At 43.1% G+C, this 17,059-nt stretch overlaps 1 protein-coding gene across 2 annotated transcripts in view; it reads left to right on the forward strand.

The window, feature by feature from the left end:
• gnal (guanine nucleotide binding protein (G protein), alpha activating activity polypeptide, olfactory type) overlaps positions 1–17,059 on the forward strand; it is a 66,726-nt gene that overhangs the window by 41,523 nt on the left and 8,144 nt on the right. For both annotated transcript variants that reach the window (XM_020494471.2, XM_020494472.2), the window contains exons 6-7: positions 9,124–9,178; positions 9,422–9,495. In XM_020494471.2, coding sequence (XP_020350060.1) covers positions 9,124–9,178; positions 9,422–9,495 — 129 coding nt within the window. The remainder of the gene's footprint in view (positions 1–9,123; positions 9,179–9,421; positions 9,496–17,059) is intronic.

Genomic DNA, 17,059 nt, shown 5'->3' on the forward strand with positions numbered 1-17,059 from the left:
TCAGGAACATTCACTGTCTTCTTGGTAAGCAACTCCAGTGTAGATTTGGCCTTGTGTTTTAGGTTATTGTCCTGCTGAAAGGTGACTTAATCTCCCAGTGTCAGGTGGAAAGCAGACTGAACAGGGTTTTCTTTTTTATCCTTAACTCCCCAGTCCTTAACGATTACAAGCATACACATAACATGATGCAGCCACCACTATGCTTGAAAATATGTAGAGTGGTACTCTGTAATATGTTTGGTGCAAATCCAATACAACACAACACTTTTGCTTTGCCATGTTTTTGCAGTATTACGTTAGTGCCTTGTTGCAAACAGGATGCATGTTTTGGAATATTTTTCTGTACAGGCTTCCTTCTTTTCACTCTGTCAATTCTTTAGTATTGTGGAGTAACTACAATGTTGTTGATCCATCCTGAGTTTAATTGCTGTGATTGGAGAAAACTATGTAATTTGTTTTAAAGTCACCATTGGCCTCAGGATGAAATCCCTGAGCGGTTTCCTTCCTCTCCGGCAACTGAGTTAGGAAGGACACCTGTATCTTTGTAATGACTGGGTGTATTGACACACCATCCAAAGTGTAATTAATAACTTCACCATGCTCAAAGGGATATTCAATGCCAGGTTTTTTTTCCTTCCCATCTACCAATAGGTGCCTTTCTTTACAAGGCATTGGAAAACCTCCCTGGTCTTTTTAGTTGAATCTGTGTTTGAAATTCACTGCTTGATCTTACAGATAATTGTATGTGTGAGGTACAGAGATGAGGTAGTCATTTAAAAATCCTGTTGAACACTTTTATTGCACACAGAGTCCATGTGACTTGTTAAGCACATGTTTTACTTCTGAACTTATTTAGGCTTGCCATATAAAAAGTATAGTTGAATACTTATTGACTCAAGACATTTTAAGCTTTTAATTTTTAATTAATTAGTTAAACTTTTGAAAAACATCACTTTGACATTATGGGCTATTGTGTCTAGGCCAGTGACATAAAAATATCAATTAAAACATTTAGAATGTAACAATTTTCGAAAGGCACAGTACATGTATAAGACACATCTGGATTCATAATTTGTAAGGATATGGTGCAAATCCACAGAACTCTAAATATGCATTTGGAAATGGTCTGTATTTTCTAGAATATCAAAAACATGTCATGTAAAGATATCCCCTGATATGGATCCTTTTTTCACAAGTGAATGCTTACTGTATCAACTTATGACATCCTATGACAGTTTAGTAGAGTTTAGGACTACAGAAGTTACTCCGGCACGATAGAAGCTACAGGTGTAAGACCATAATTTGACCAATATTGTCACAGCAAAATAATCCTGCAGCAACAGGATTTGAACATTTTAGTTCATAATGTTGCTTGATCAGTGGTTGGGATATTAGCTGGCCAAAAATTTGGCTACATGGAAAGTGCAATACTGTTAGTGTGGGTTTTCAGTGATTTTATGTTAATCACGATGCTCATCTGCATTTCCTGCATTGTAGGACAATTCTCAGCAACAAAAGTGATCAAATTAAGATCTTACACCTGTAGTTTGGTTGATTTGGTACTTTGACACATCTGTGGTGTGTGATTGGTTGTGCTTAGCAGCAGAGGAACATATCACCATAAGGACAGACTAGGGGCTCGATTCAATAAGATCAGCTTTAGCCAACATCCGCATAGCGCTGGTTTTGGAGGTGTCTGATGAGGAACTGAGTTAGAGCTGAGAAATCCACAAGTGGCTCCCGGCATTATATCAAAAGCGGAAATTGCCATTGGCTGTACGCAGTCGCATTAACAGAAATCCCATGCAGCGTTCTTTACAAGTTTGAAAACTGGAATGTGAGATGTAATCTATACCTTGATTAGGATGATAGAAATTATCATTGTTTTGTTGAATTAATATTACATTTGAGCATAATTATGTCTACAATATATAGCCTACACTTTCTCGTTCTGAACTTCTAACACAAGTGGGACGGGTGTGGCTGTGACAATGATCAGGAGTAGCTGCTCTGATTTGTCAGCTCCAACACCAACACAGCCACAACATCCGCTATGCGGGTGTCTGCTATCGCCGGTGAAAGCTTGATCTTATTGAATCTAGGCCTAGGTAATGCCTCCTGTTTCAAAGCAGCTATGTTAAATGAGGTCAAGTAGAGCACCTCCCTATAGCGCTAGCTAGCACAAGGTACAGAGGCACAGGCAGCAGTGTGTCTGCATCTAGAGTGTGTTTGTGTATGTGTTTCTGTGTCAGTCTGTACGTGTGCGTGCACCAGGCCCCAGCCCACGAGTACAGAGAGAAGACTGGAGAGAGTGAAACAGAGGGAGATCTTAAGGAAGGAAGAGCAGGGCAGAGCAGCAGGGCTGCATTTTAGGCCCCAGCCAGCGCCTGTGGACTAATGTACAATGCTCCTGTCCTCCCTCATCCCCTTCTCCCCTCTTCTCCACGGGGTCTCTCCTCCCCCTTCCTCAGAGCTTATGTAAACGAGCCGTGGAGCCGGGGCAAGCTGGAGCTATTTTTAGCCACTCGGTGCTGCCGAGCACAAACTGGCTACAGGGTCACATGGCTGCATGGCCAAATCAAAGGGAGAAACCCACCAATAGGCTCTAAACAAAGGAAGGTCAGCCACAGAAGGAGAGAGAGAGAGAGAGAGAGAGGAGGGACTATGCTACCGAGGTGGTCTGCACACATACTAGATAATCTGCCCAAACACCATGGAATACTAACAGACACAAAGACTGTACTACTTACACATATGAGGTGGTCTGCAGTGCACACACTAGCATAAACACACACACACCTACACTCAGACCGAGAGACGTGCACATACACATAGCTTGGCTTGTGCACTCACACAGTCCTGCCAAACACTCTAACCCTACGGTTCACAAAACCTTCTTCTGTTCACGGGCAGAAGGCCTTGAGAGGATCTCATTGTGACACCGTCTCTGATTATAGCAGCACAGGCACACGCACATTTGTGATGGTCGTGAAGAGGGATCGGTAGGCCTTTTGAGGTGTGTGTGTGCTCAGTCTGCTCATCCTTGTGTGAAGCCTCATCAGTGATAGGGAGCCCCCAGTGCCTTCCACCCCCTCCTCTGTCACTCAGGAGTGCGACAAGGTGTGTGTGTGTGGTGTGTGAAGGAGACGTGAAAGCTAGCTGTTTTAGGAAAGTGGAGGGGACGGCCCCACACAGGCTACATACACAGAGCATTTGCTATAGTCATATAGCACAGGCAAACAAACACACACACACACACACCTACTGCATGATCAGAAGATATGCTGCGCTTTAGGATTATATACATATATATATTTGACTCTGGTTTGACTAATGTGTACGGCAACTTCTGTATATAGGCCCCAAATGGCAACTATACTATATAGCTTCTTTTCACTCTGTCAATTATTTAGTAATGTAGTGTAACTACAATGTTGTTGATCCATCCTCAGTTTTGTCCAATCCCAGCAATTAAACTATGTAATTGTTTTAAAGTCACTATTGGCCTCATGTTGAAATCCCTGAGCGTTTTCCTCCCCCTCCGGCAACCGAGTTAGGAGGGACACCTGTATCTTTGTAGTGACTCGGTGTATTGATACACCATCCAAAGTGTAATTAATAACTTCAAAGGGATATTCAATGTCAGGTTTTTTATTTTTTTATTTTACCCATCTACCAATAGGTGCCCTGCAAGGTATTGGAAAACCTCCCTGGTCTTTTTGGTTGTATCTGTGTTTGAAATTCACTGCTGGTAATTCATCTAAAATGGAGGATAGAGTAGGCCCGTCCTTCATCTCTACCATTTGGTCCTCGTCAGTTCATTCCTTCTCTAGTTTACCTTCATCATTCCCTACATATCTTTTGGTCATTGTTTGTCCATGTGCAGATGTTTGTAGCCAGATAGAATCTGAAGACCGTGTGTGTGATGTACACTGTGATTCTTTGGCTAGTTTATGACTTCTCTCCCCAGTCAGCTAGGCCCAGCTGTTATGGCTTCTTTTCTCATATTGTTGGACTGAATTTTGACATACTTGCATTCCTCCCGAGGTAGAGTAGGAGAGTGTGGTGCAGGGAAAGAGATATGTGTGTGTGTGTGTGTGTGTGTGTGTACCCGCGAGTGTGTCTTTGTTTACATTTTATTCTGATCTAGGCTATTGTAGACGTGTGGGTTTGTTTGTGATTGTTTCATTGCCTATGGTTGTGTGAGTGAGCGCAAGCCAGCTAAGGAAGAGGAGGAGTGCTCTCTATCGACCCAGCTGACAGAGGTTGCCATGGCAACCCAGCTGCAGCTCAGAGCAGGCACAGTCAGTCACTAAAGGAGGTGCTCTGGCTTCACCCATCTCAGTCAGAGGGTGTGCCACCCAGTGGCCACTAGAGGAATAACACAAACAGAGCCTAGCCGTCTGCTGGGTTCGGTCAGTTAAGAGTCAAGAAGCTGGCCCTGTTCCTTTTGGATAAATCAAACATCCTATCACGGCTCTGCTTCTATTTCCGTCCCTGTTTTATTTATGGAAGTTAGTGATTGGACCAACTGTAGAGATACAGACCTCTCTCTCCTTCTCTCTCGCTTTTTCTCTCTCTCCATGAGCAGTTTCTCAAAAGTGTGTCTATAAATCTAGTCGTTTGTGTGTATGTGTGTCAAACTGGTGGGGCCTGCGCAGTGTATGTGCTGAGCTGTACTTCCCTAAATAGAATGTTTTATAACATTAATATGCAGTGCAAAAATTATCCAATAAACTACTACTACTTTTTATTTTACAATTCTTTGGGGGGGGTAGTCAGCTTTAAAATTGCAGATAAATTGTGGTTTATATCAATGTAATTGTCTGTATTTCCAATCCCCTATAATTTTTGTAATTTTTTTCTTATTTAAAAAAACTGTTTTCTTATTTTCCCCTAACCCTACCACTCCTCCCCTAACCCGACCACTCCTCCCCTAACCCTACCACTCCTCCCCTAACCCTACCACTCCTCCCCTAACCCTACCACTCCTCCCCTAACCCTACCACTCCTCCCCTAATTAGAGTAAACTAATAGACAACAACACTTAGGCTTTCACTTCCAGCTTATACATACTATATACATTTTAAAGACACAGTACATATTACACTAGTAATCCATTTTTTTTGTCCCACCCTTCAGCTACCCTCAACCCCTCCCATCTATCTCTGAAAACCGTCCAGAGTTGATTTCTATTTGCCATATATCTTTTCAAATGTTCTGTGATGTTTCACAAAAGTTCTAAACCCTTCTAATCTCATAGTTTCTACAGATTGTAAATTAAAGATGACCATTTTTACAAAGAGTATTATTATATTAGTGAAATGAATATGGCTTTTCAAGTCACCCAGCTGTGGTATTTGCAGAGTTAGCATTAGGTCATTGTTGTGTTGCATCCTCCATATACATAACATTCTATTGGTTAGAATTATTTTTTATAATTGAAATTGAAAAACGTATTTGTGTATCGGTTTATAAACCATGGGCGATGGAATCGGAACATCGCAAATCTCTTTCAAACTATTTAGCTTGTATGGCGTAGCTGTCACTTTCCTGGTCTTTATGTGGAACTGGTATGCTTTGTTATTTATCTCAACTAAAACATTTCACCAATTTGAGTCTTTAATGCAGGGCTGACAAGTTCACTAGCTTCTTCTCCTTTCCTCCTCCATTTTTAGCTGCATGCCATGACAACTCCAACAGTCTTATTTATCATATAATTGACAGATTTTTACAGTAACAAAAATCATATCTAAAAAATAATGTGGTATATTGGTATATTTGAGTTTAACCATAATTGTTGCAGTGTTTGTTTAGTCTTTTCTGGTGGATTAAACTGAAATTGCAATCAGCTTTTCTATGGCTTTAAAAAAAAAAAAAAGCTATATTTTGGAGATTATTTAATTGTCAAATTAAGTTAGAGGTTGTAATCTGAATGAAGGGAAAGAGGCTATTTTTGAACCTTAGGTGAGCTATTCTTACTAATCTGCTGGAGAACCAGTTCGGATTAACTTTTGCATGACTGAAGCTTTTAGTGAGAGGTTTAATGCTTTAATATTTAATCATTTTGGCCCTCCAAATTCATATGCATTATATAAATAGGTCGTTTTAATTTTGTCAGGTTTGCCGTTTCAAATAAAGTGGGATATTTTTTAGTCATATAATTTTAAAAAGTTGTTCCATGGAGGCAGGGCCATAAGTAAATGAGTAAACTGGGATATGACTAAAGAATTAATAAGGGCGATTTTCCCACAAATAGACAGCTTTACCTTTCCATGGTAGCAAGATCAACTACTACTACTACTACTAGTTTGATGGTTTTCTCCATCAATTGTCCCATTAACAATTTCCCTAGCATAGAGCTACTTATCGTAATGAACAATATCAGCCAAATGCCTGTGATAAGTGATGGTCCGTGTCGAAAATGTTCAGTTTATCGTCCCAGCTCTAGCGTGTGTGTGTGTGTGTGTGTGTGTGTGTGTGTGTGTGTGTGTGTTTATATGCCCGCTCGGGGCTTGTATAATCTGTCTTTTTCGGAGCGGATCCATTCCCAGGGATATTTTTAGCCCCAGCTCCCCTGCAGCTGGGTGGGTGTGTGTGTGTGTCTCTGTCTGTGTGGTATCTGTTAGGATGCAAAATGGCCCCGTCTTTCCTCGTATAAACTCTCTCTATTGCCAGGGAGAACGAGAGCGCCTATCATAGCTTCTAGTAGCACTAAGACTCCTAACATCAATCTTGTCAACTAAATCTTCATGTTCTTCCCTCATTTCCCCCCTAGACATCAATGGCAACCTATTTCCTATATAGTGCACTACTTTTGACCAGAGCCCATATAGGTCAAAGATAGTGCACACTTTATGAAAATAGGGTCTATAATTTCAGACTAGCATTAATTTGGACCAGAGCTGGGCTTTGGTGAAAAGGAGTACACTATAGGGTTAGGGTATAATTTCAGACTAGCATTAATTTGGACCAGAGCTAGGCTTTGGTGAAAAGGAGTACACTATAGGGTTAGGGTTTAATTTCAGACACAGACCTGGATGGAGATAGAGTTCGTAATGTTAAACGACTGCTGCTACCAGGAATATAGGAGTTGTGTAAATTTCTGTCGTTTTCTGGCAGATCCAGAGATAAGCAGGCCAGACTCACACACATAAACACCCAGCAGCTATTCAGACATGTAACACTAGAACCAGACAGAGCTATTTTAGTGTACTGCTCTGGTGTGTAACTGAGAATGTGTGTGTGTGTGTGTGTGTGTGTGGGGGGGGGGGGGGGGGGGGGGGGTAGAGCATGGTGCTTGCAACGCCAGGGTTGTGGGTTCTATTCCCATGGGGGACCAGTATGCAAAAAGTATGAAAATGTATGAACTCACTACTCTAAGTTGCTGTGGATAATAGCATCTACTAAATGACAAAGTACAAATGTAACATTTCAGCATCCTAGTGTTCCTAGTGTGAAATGGGTTTTAACTCCTCAAGCTTACATATTTGCCTTTATACTATAACTTGTTGCATAAAATACAGCCATTTTCTTCAATGTATTAATAGAAGTAGAAAAGACTACAGTATAGGCCGTCCAGATCCATTGGAAAAAGATCTATATTTCTTTGCCTGTTATTTGGAACTGTCAGGCTCTGAGAAAGACATTCCCTGTACGTTGTTTCGGTGACTGACCAGATTTTCACATCAACCCCAACAGCCACTCAAAATGTGGAAACTATTGATTCCATCTTTCCATTCAACCAATTAATAGCATCAGTCCAGTAGATCTAGGCTATGGACAAGTCTGAGTCAAAAAAGCAGGGCAGCATTGGTCTGTTTGTGGATTAACAGGTCAACCTAGCGGAGTGTTGGTAGCAGGGGATGATGGGGGGCGGGTCACTTACAGTCATGCATAATTCATTATGAAACTTGGCTGTGTTGCTGTAGCGTTTACAGGCCCAAACTCCAGAGGAGGGCACTTTTTTTTTTTTTTTTTTGTGTAAACAATCTGGCACTTGTATCAGAGGTTTGTTAACACTTTATTAACTATGGTACTTGCTAAAGAATTATATTGGTAACTGCCTTGTACCAAATGATGCCGACGGGTGCTAGTTTGAATAATTCCAATATAAACCAAAAGGTAAAGGTTATTACCTTTTTTATATCATACGCTGTACATTCTGAATCTCAGTAACTAACTGGTTCTTTCTTTACAGTAAAATAAAGGTTTTAGTGGATCCAACTGTCTGTGAACAGTGACTGGTTAAATAACTTTATAATATACCCGATTGGCTCTTTTCTAGGTACTTAGAGATGAGGACTGAGTCATTTGGACTTCCCTAAGGCTCATAGTGTGATCATTGTCATCACACAAATACCTACATATCAGTCAGTTCCTAGAACTGAATTCTGAGGTAAAAATGCAACGTCAAATAAACCTGTACAGAACTGCTCTGTGTTGTGGCTGCTTCCTAGAATACAATAGAACGGAACGGAATAGAACAGAACAGAATAGGGATTTGTAGTGTGGTATCTGCTGGTTTAGACTGGTGACAGTGCTGGTGATATCACCATGCTGTTCAGTGGTTACAGGCTGCCCTGTGTGTGTGTCTTTTCCCCCATCTCTTCTACCGCGGGGACACACACTCACACACACCCAGGGAACATACAGCTCATGCACAGTGCACACCAGAGCGAGAGGCTCTCGTCTAGCTCTGGCAGGAACTAATTGCGGTCTTATGTAATGGGACAGGAAAAGGGGGACATAAATAGGCGGGGGATGTACTCTGATGCCCTCTGCTGGGGAAGGATGGTGCAGCGCTGGGATCACCCCTACAGTAGTATTCTAGTCCGTTGTCATAGGGATTTAGCTATGTACTGAGGTGAAACATTCAAAAGGCTATAGATAGAAATGCAGTGGATAGATTGGGCTCCATTCTATATCTTACAATATAGTTCTGCTCTATGTGATGACATATATTCTGGATATGATCGTTCTATGCTAGTGCCTACATTAGTTCCTTTTCTTAGTTTAAATGTGTAGAGTCAGATCTTAAGCTATATCTACTGTAATGACAGTGATATTTACTGTTCTTAAGATCCAGGCCAGTGTCATATAATTATGTTTTGTGTTTTGCAGCTTCTTGGACAGAATTGAGTCGGTGAGGTCGAATGACTACACACCAACAGATCAGGTAAGATTACTTTTCAACGCTCTAGAGCATGGCTAAAGACGTAGTGATAAAATGACATGCCAAATGTTACCAACCATAGCTGTAACTGTATTGCTTAATCAATAAGCACTGTGTAGGAAAACATCATACACTTTTAGTCTCTCTGTCTCTCGCTCTCTCTTTCAACCTCTCTCTACCTATCTTTTCTACTCATTCCTTTAGTGCATCTCTTCATCTCTATGCTCCTCTTGTTTTAAACCCCAGGACTTGCTTCGCTGCCGAGTTTTGACTTCAGGGATTTTCGAAACAAGATTTCAAGTCGACAAAGTGAACTTTCAGTAAGTGTCCCCTTCATTGTGATTTTATGGTGCCCATTGTTGTCTGTTTTATTAACTGTATAAACAGTGTACTGTAAATGGCCATTGTGGTTTCATATTATATTATATTGGAAATGTCCCCACCTTTTGGTCGGTTTGTTTTTCATTTCAGTTTGTTACGAACCGGCTCATATTCCGTAACAAAGAGAGAGACAACGCAGAGATAAAGAAGTAACAAAAACATATTTTAAAAAGTAAACTATTTACAAATAACAATTTTTTGTGTGTAGTGTAAGTGAGTGGATGACTGCATAGATGGTGATAATGAGGGGTGTTGAGAGGTGCCAAAACAAATGAACACAAAGAAGCTCCAAAATGCCAAAAACAACAGCGCGTCTGCGTGGAGAGAGTCTCCTCAATGTATGGGGGGAACGGTGTATTTATCCCCGGGACAGACCCTAGCCCAGGTAAATGCTACCCCACTGCCACAGCCCACCTCAGCCTCCCCAGACCTCACCAACCTTTGCGCACAGTAAGCAACCTTTTTAAAAGGAAAGAAAAAAAAATGAAGACAGCAGGGAACAGAAGACAGGCACAACAGGACAACACAAAATAAACAGTGGCCGGTCACGTGGACGACACGCATACACACTCGGGGACAACGCGTATGAGAACGCATGTCCACCAATCAATAGGAACAGGGCGCACGAGAGTGTGTCAGCAACGACATGTGCCGCACATCGAGATGGAATGCCTGTAAAAACAAACACCATCTCATTATCCTCAGGTTAACACACATCATAGACCTCAAGAAGGTGAGGGTTATGGTCAATGTAGACCACACTAGGTACTACACCCGACCTGACCTACACCTCAAAGTGTCGTAGCACCCATATGAGTGCTAGCGATTGTTTTACCAACACGGAGAAGTTGAACTGATAACAATTAAACTTCTTGGAAACTTAACTAACAGGCCTCTCAACACCGGACACATCTGCTTGCATCTGCCCCCATGTGACTTGCATCCACCTGCAAGGTAAATGACAAATCCAAACGAGGAGCAGCCAGCACCGGAGTTGAGGTAAGTAACCTCTTTGCATCTTCAAAAGCCTGTTGACAGAGAGGAGACCTGACGTAAACCGCCATAGCTTTCAGAAAATCTTTCAGGGGAGCGACTACAGTAGAGAAGTTCCTACAAAATCTCATTCATTCCCAAGAAACACATCAGTTCCTTTTTAGTGGTTGGCGGTGGAAAAGTATCAGTAGCTACCACCAAACAAGGACACACTTCACCCTGCCCAACCACCTTACCAAGGTACAAACTCGCATTTTGCCAGATTTGAGAGAATCCGCAGCCAGGCGGTCGAACAAGGCTTGAATACAGGCCAGATGCTCCTCCCAAATATCTGCATAAACCACTACATCGTCCAGATAAACAGCGCACCCGACTAGAACGAAGACAACCCTATTCATAAGGCGCTGAAAAGTGGCAGGTTTGTGCGTAACGCAGGCCGAAACTCATAACCAAATAGGTGTACAGATCTGAAGGTGTAATAAAGGCAGAGATGTCACATGCCCTATGCGTCAGTGGCACCAGCCAATAGCCCTTTAATAGGTCAAACTTGCTCACAAACCTCGCTGCTCCGACCTGATCAACGCAGTCCTCCATCCGAGGAAGAGGAAATGAATCTGGCTTAGTGACACTGTTTACCTTATGGTAGTCCGTACAAAATCTGTTTGTCCCATCCGGTTTACTGACCAAGATACAGGGAGAAAGCCCAGCTGGAGAAAGAAGGCTCTGCAATTTCATTCTCCATCATGTACCCGATCTCAGCATCCAGATAACGCCGTTTCTCCGAAGAAACTATAGAACCGCTGACGGATGGGGTCAGCATCCCCAACATCAATATCGTGTTCTATTGCGTTTGTACATGTTGGTGTATCAGAAAACAAAACTGGAAAACTCAGACTGACCAACTCGTCTCGCCTATCAGCAGGTACATGAGCAAGAAGGCTATCCAAAACATCCAGTGACTCTGTATTTTTCTGTATCTACCCTGCAGTACACAATAGTCAGGACCAAGGACATCCTCCTCACCATGCACGGACATAGCATGACAGAAAGGACCCAGCAATGTAACAGTACTGGCCAAAAGAACAGGTTTACCGTCCTCTGCGAACTCCCACTCTTCGTCCCCAGAGGAACGTGTGTAGTAGTGTTTTAGCAGATTGACATGACACAGATGGTGCTTTTTTTCCCTCCGTTCCCGGAGTGGCAACTAGATAGTTTTGCTCAGTGTACTGGCGCACAACCGTATATGGACCTTAAACTTGGCTTGAAAAGGAGAACCAACAATTGGCAGCAGAGCAAAAACCTGGTCACTTTAGTCCAGGTGACGAGGCTCAGCTCGCCGATCAAATATTCCTTTCATCCTCCCCTGTGAAGATGATAGCTTCTCTTTGGCCATCTCACCAGCGGCATACAGGCGGCGCCGGAAATCACACTCATAGGATAACAGGACTGAGGTGGCTTAGGAGACTTCCATTCATACACTATGTCCGAACACTAGGTCCTTTGGACTGAAACCTGTGCACTCCTGTGAAACCTCCCTGGTGGCTAACGGTAACCATGGCAACCCCTCCTCCCAATCCTTATCCATCTCCGTACAATAAGCTCTCAACAAAGACGTGTTTAATGGAAACGTTCCAGCGCTCTTTGACTCTGCGCGGGACAGGCACAAGACACATTGTTTTAATATAGAGCTGTTGGAGAACCTGACCAAACAAATTCCAAACAGCGAGAAACTGACTCAAAGATTTTAGCACAGACTTAGTTGTGATAGACCGGATAGGCAACAGGAAAACAAGTGGTCTGACACACATCACAGTGAACAGGTAACTACTACCTTAGAGCGAGGCAGAGGGCCAACACAGTCAACAATCAGATACTCAAAAGGCTGGCTGACTACGGGAATAGGAAACAGCAGTACCGGCTTAATAGCTTGAGTAGGTTTTGATGAATGCAGAAACATCCTTCTTTAACCTAGGCCAAAAGAAATGTCTCAGTATGCGATTGTAGGTTTTCCTCACACCCAGATGACCAGCAACATCCTCGTGGAAAGTTTTCAGCACCAACTCACACAACTTAACTGGTACAACAACCTGACTAATAGCCTCCCCCACAAAACTACTATGAGGTACCCACTTTCTCATCAGGACATCATCCTGGAGAAAATAGCCATGGGCGACATCTCCAAACTGTTCCACAAGCACAATTTGGTCACGCAACTCTTCTAATGTGGGGGCAGACCGTTGCTCCTTGATTAGATGACCATTTTGTCTAACGTATGCACACTAAATAGGAAAGCAGTATCTGCTCTAGAACACCACGACACAGGAACTCAACATACTGCCAAGTGGTTTACTGTAGTGGTTAACTTTACCCACAGGAGCTCTGTTTCCATCATCACTCCATGTAGAAAACTAGTCTAATCAACTGTATTGCAAGGTCTTTATTGAGAAATCCCTATACTATAAGTCACCTACAGTGCATTCGGAGAGTATTCAGACCCTTGACTTTTTCCACCTTTTGTTACGTTACAGCCTTATTCTAAAATTGATTAAATTAAATGTTTTCCGCATCAATCTACACACAATACCCCATAATGGCAAAGCGAAAACAAGTCTCTCTCTTGAAAAAAAAATCAAATGTATTAAAAACAGAAACCTTATTTACATAAATAGTCAGACCCTTTGCTATGAGACTCGAAATTGAGCTCGGGTGCATCCTGTTTCCACTGATCGTCCTTGAGGTGTTTCTACAACTTGATTGGAGTCCACCTGTGGTAAATTAAATTGATTGGACATGATTGGGAATGGTGCACACATGTAAAGTCCCACAGTTGACAGTGCATTTCAGAGCAAAAACCAACCCATGAGGTCGAAGGAATTCTCCGTAGAGCTCCGAGACAGGATTGTGTTGAGGCACAGATCTGGGGAAGGGTACCAAAACATTTCTGCAGCATTGAAGGTCCCCAAGAACAGATGCCTCCATCATTCTTAAATGGAAGACGTTTGGAACCACCAAGACTCTTCCTAGAGCTGGCCACCGGGCCAAACTGAGAAATCGAGGGAGAAGGGCCTTGGTCAGGGAGGTGATCAAGAACCCAATGGTCACTGACAGAGTTCTTCTGTGGAGATGGGAGAACCTTCCAGAAGGACAACCATCTCTGCAGCACTGCACAAAACAAGCCTTTTTGATAGAGTGGCCAGACGGTAGCCACTCTTCAGTAAAAGGCACATGACATCCCACTTGGAGTTTGCCAAAAGGCATCTAAAGACTCTCAGACCATGAGAAACAAGATTGTCTGGTCTGATGAAACCAAGATTGAACTCTTTAGCCTGAATGCCAAGTGTCACGTCTGGAGGAAACCTGGCACCATCCCTACGGTGAGGCATGGTGGTGTCAGCATAATGTTGTGGTGATGTTTTTCAGCGGCAGGGACTGGGAGACTAATCAGGATCTGGGTAAAGATGAACGGTGTAAAGTACAGAGAGATCATGATTTTTTAAAAAACTGCTCCAGAGCGCTCAGGAGCTCAGACAGGGGCAAAGGTTCACCTTCCAACAGGGCAATGACCCTAAACACACAGCCAAGACAACGCAGGAGTGGCTTTGTGACAAGTCTCTGAATGTCCTTGAGTGGTCCAGCCAGAGACCGGACCTGAACCCGATCAAACATCTCTGAAGAGACTTGAAAATAGCTGTGCAGTGACTCTCACCATTCTACCTGACCGAGCGCGAGAGGAACTGCAGAGTAGAATGGGAGACACTCACCAAATACAGGTGTGTCAAGCTTGTATCATCTTACCCATGAAGGCTGAGCTAAAATGTCAACAAAAAAATTGCTTTGTCTTTATGGGGTATTTGGTGTAGATAGAGAAATGTTTTTTCATCAATTTTAGAATAAGGCTGTAGCGTAACAAAAGTTGGAAAAAGTCAAGGGATCTGAATACTTTCTGAAGGCACTATATTCAAGTCCAATCAAGTCAAATTGTATTGGTCACATACACATTATGTGTTAGCAGATGTTAATGCGAGTGTAGAGAAATGCTTGTGCTTCTAGTTCCGACAATGCAGTAATATCTAACAAATTCACAACAACTACCTTTATATACACACACACATGTAAAGGGATGAATAAGAATATGTACAGTTGAAGTCTGAAGTTTACTTACACCTTAGCCAAATACATTTAAACTCAGTTTTTCACAATTCCTGACATTTAATCATCCTAGTAATAATTCCCTGTTTTAGGTCAGCACTTTTATTTTAAGAATAATAGTAGAGAGAATGATTTATTTCAGCTTTCATTTCTTTCATCACATTCCCAGTGGGTCAGAAGTTTACATACACTCAATCAGTATTTGGTAGCATTGCCTTTTTAAAATTGTTTGACTTGGGTCAAACATTTTGGGTAGCCTTCCACAAGCTTCCCACAATAAATTGGGTGAATTTTAGCCCATTCCTACTGACAGAGCTAGTGTAACTGAGTCAGGTCTGTAGGCCTCCTTGCTCGCACACGCTTTTTCAGTTCTGCCCACACATTTTCTATAGGATTGAGATCAAGGCTTTGTGATGGCCACTCCAATACCTTGATTTTGTTGTCCTTAAGCCATTTTTCCACAACTTTAGAAGTATGCTTGGGGCGATTGTCCATTTGGAAGACCTATTTGCGACCAAGCTTTAACTTCCTGACTGATGTCTTGAGATGTTACTTCAATATATCCAAATTTTTTCCTGCCTCATGATGCCATCTATTGTTGTGTGCACCAGTCTCTCCTGCAGCAAAGCACCCCCACAACATGATGCTGCCATCCGCGTGCTTCACGGTTGTGATGGGGTTATTCGGCTTGCAAGCATCCCCCTTTTTCCTCCAAACGTAACGATGGTCATTATGGCCAAACAGTTCTATTTTTGTTTCATCACAATCTTTGTCCCCATGTGCAGTTGCAAACCGTAGTCTGGCTTTTTTATGGCGGTTTTTGAGCAGTGGCTTCTTCCTTGCTGAGCGGCCTTTCAGGTTATGTTGATATAGGACCTGTTTTATTGTGGATATAGATACTTTTGTACCGGTTTCCTCCAGCATCTTCACAAGGTCCAGATAGCAGATGTTCTGAAAGAGCTGCAAAACCTGGACCCGTACAAATCAGCTGGGCTTGACAATCTGGACCCTCTATTTCTGAAACTATCTGCCACCATTGTCGCAACCCCTATTACCAGCCTGTTCAACCTCTCTTTCATCTCGTCTGAGATCCCCAAGGATTGGAAAGCTGCCGCAGTCATCCCCCTCTTCAAAGGGGGAGACACCCTGGACCCAAACTGTTACAGACCTATATCCATCCTGCCCTGCCTATCTAAGGTCTTCGAAAGCCAAGTCAACAAACAGGTCACTGACCATCTCGAATCCCACCGTACCTTCTCCGCTGTGCAATCTGGTTTCCGAGCCGGTCATGGGTGCACCTCAGCTACACTCAAGGTACTAAACGATATCATAACCGCCATCGATAAAAGACTGTACTGTGCAGCCGTCTTCATCGACCTTGCCAAGGCTTTCGACTCTGTCAATCACCATATTCTTATCGGCAGACTCAGTAGCCTCGGTTTTTCGGATGACTGCCTTGCCTGGTTCACCAATTACTTTGCAGACAGAGTTCAGTGTGTCAAATCGGAGGGCATGCTGTCCGGTCCTCTGGCAGTCTCTATGGGGGTGCCACAGGGTTCAATTCTCGGGCCGACTCTTTTCTCTGTGTATATCAATGATGTTGCTCTTGCTGCGGGCGATTCCCTGATCCACCTCTACGCAGACGACACCATTCTATATACTTTCGGCCCGTCTTTGGACACTGTGCTATCTAACCTCCAAACAAGCTTCAATGCCATACAACACTCCTTCCGTGGCCTCCAACTGCTCTTAAACGCTAGTAAAACCAAATGCATGCTTTTCAACCGGTCGCTGCCTGCACCTGCATGCCCGACTAGCATCACCACCCTGGATGGTTCCGACCTAGAATATGTGGACGTCTATAAGTACCTAGGTGTCTGGCTAGACTGCAAACTCTCCTTCCAGACTCATATCAAACATCTCCAATCGAAAATCAAATCAAGAGTCGGCTTTCTATTCCGCAACAAAGCCTCCTTCACTCACGCCGCCAAGCTTACCCTAGTAAAACTGACTATCCTACCGATCCTCGACTTCGGCGATGTCATCTACAAAATGGCTTCCAACACTCTACTCAGCAAACTGGATGCAGTCTATCACAGTGCCATCCGTTTTGTCACTAAAGCACCTTATACCACCCACCACTGCAACTTGTATGCTCTAGTCGGCTGGCCCTCGCTACATATTCGTCGCCAGACCCACTGGCTCCAGGTCATCTACAAGTCTATGCTAGGTAAAGCTCCGCCTTATCTCAGCTCACTGGTCACGATGGCAACACCCATCCGTAGCACGCGCTCCAGCAGGTGTATCTCACTGATCATCCCTAAAGCCAACACCTCATTTGGCCGCCTTTCGTTCCAGTAC

This window comes from Oncorhynchus kisutch, linkage group LG11 (assembly GCF_002021735.2).
Source record: "Oncorhynchus kisutch isolate 150728-3 linkage group LG11, Okis_V2, whole genome shotgun sequence".
Taxonomy (NCBI): domain Eukaryota; kingdom Metazoa; phylum Chordata; class Actinopteri; order Salmoniformes; family Salmonidae; genus Oncorhynchus; species Oncorhynchus kisutch.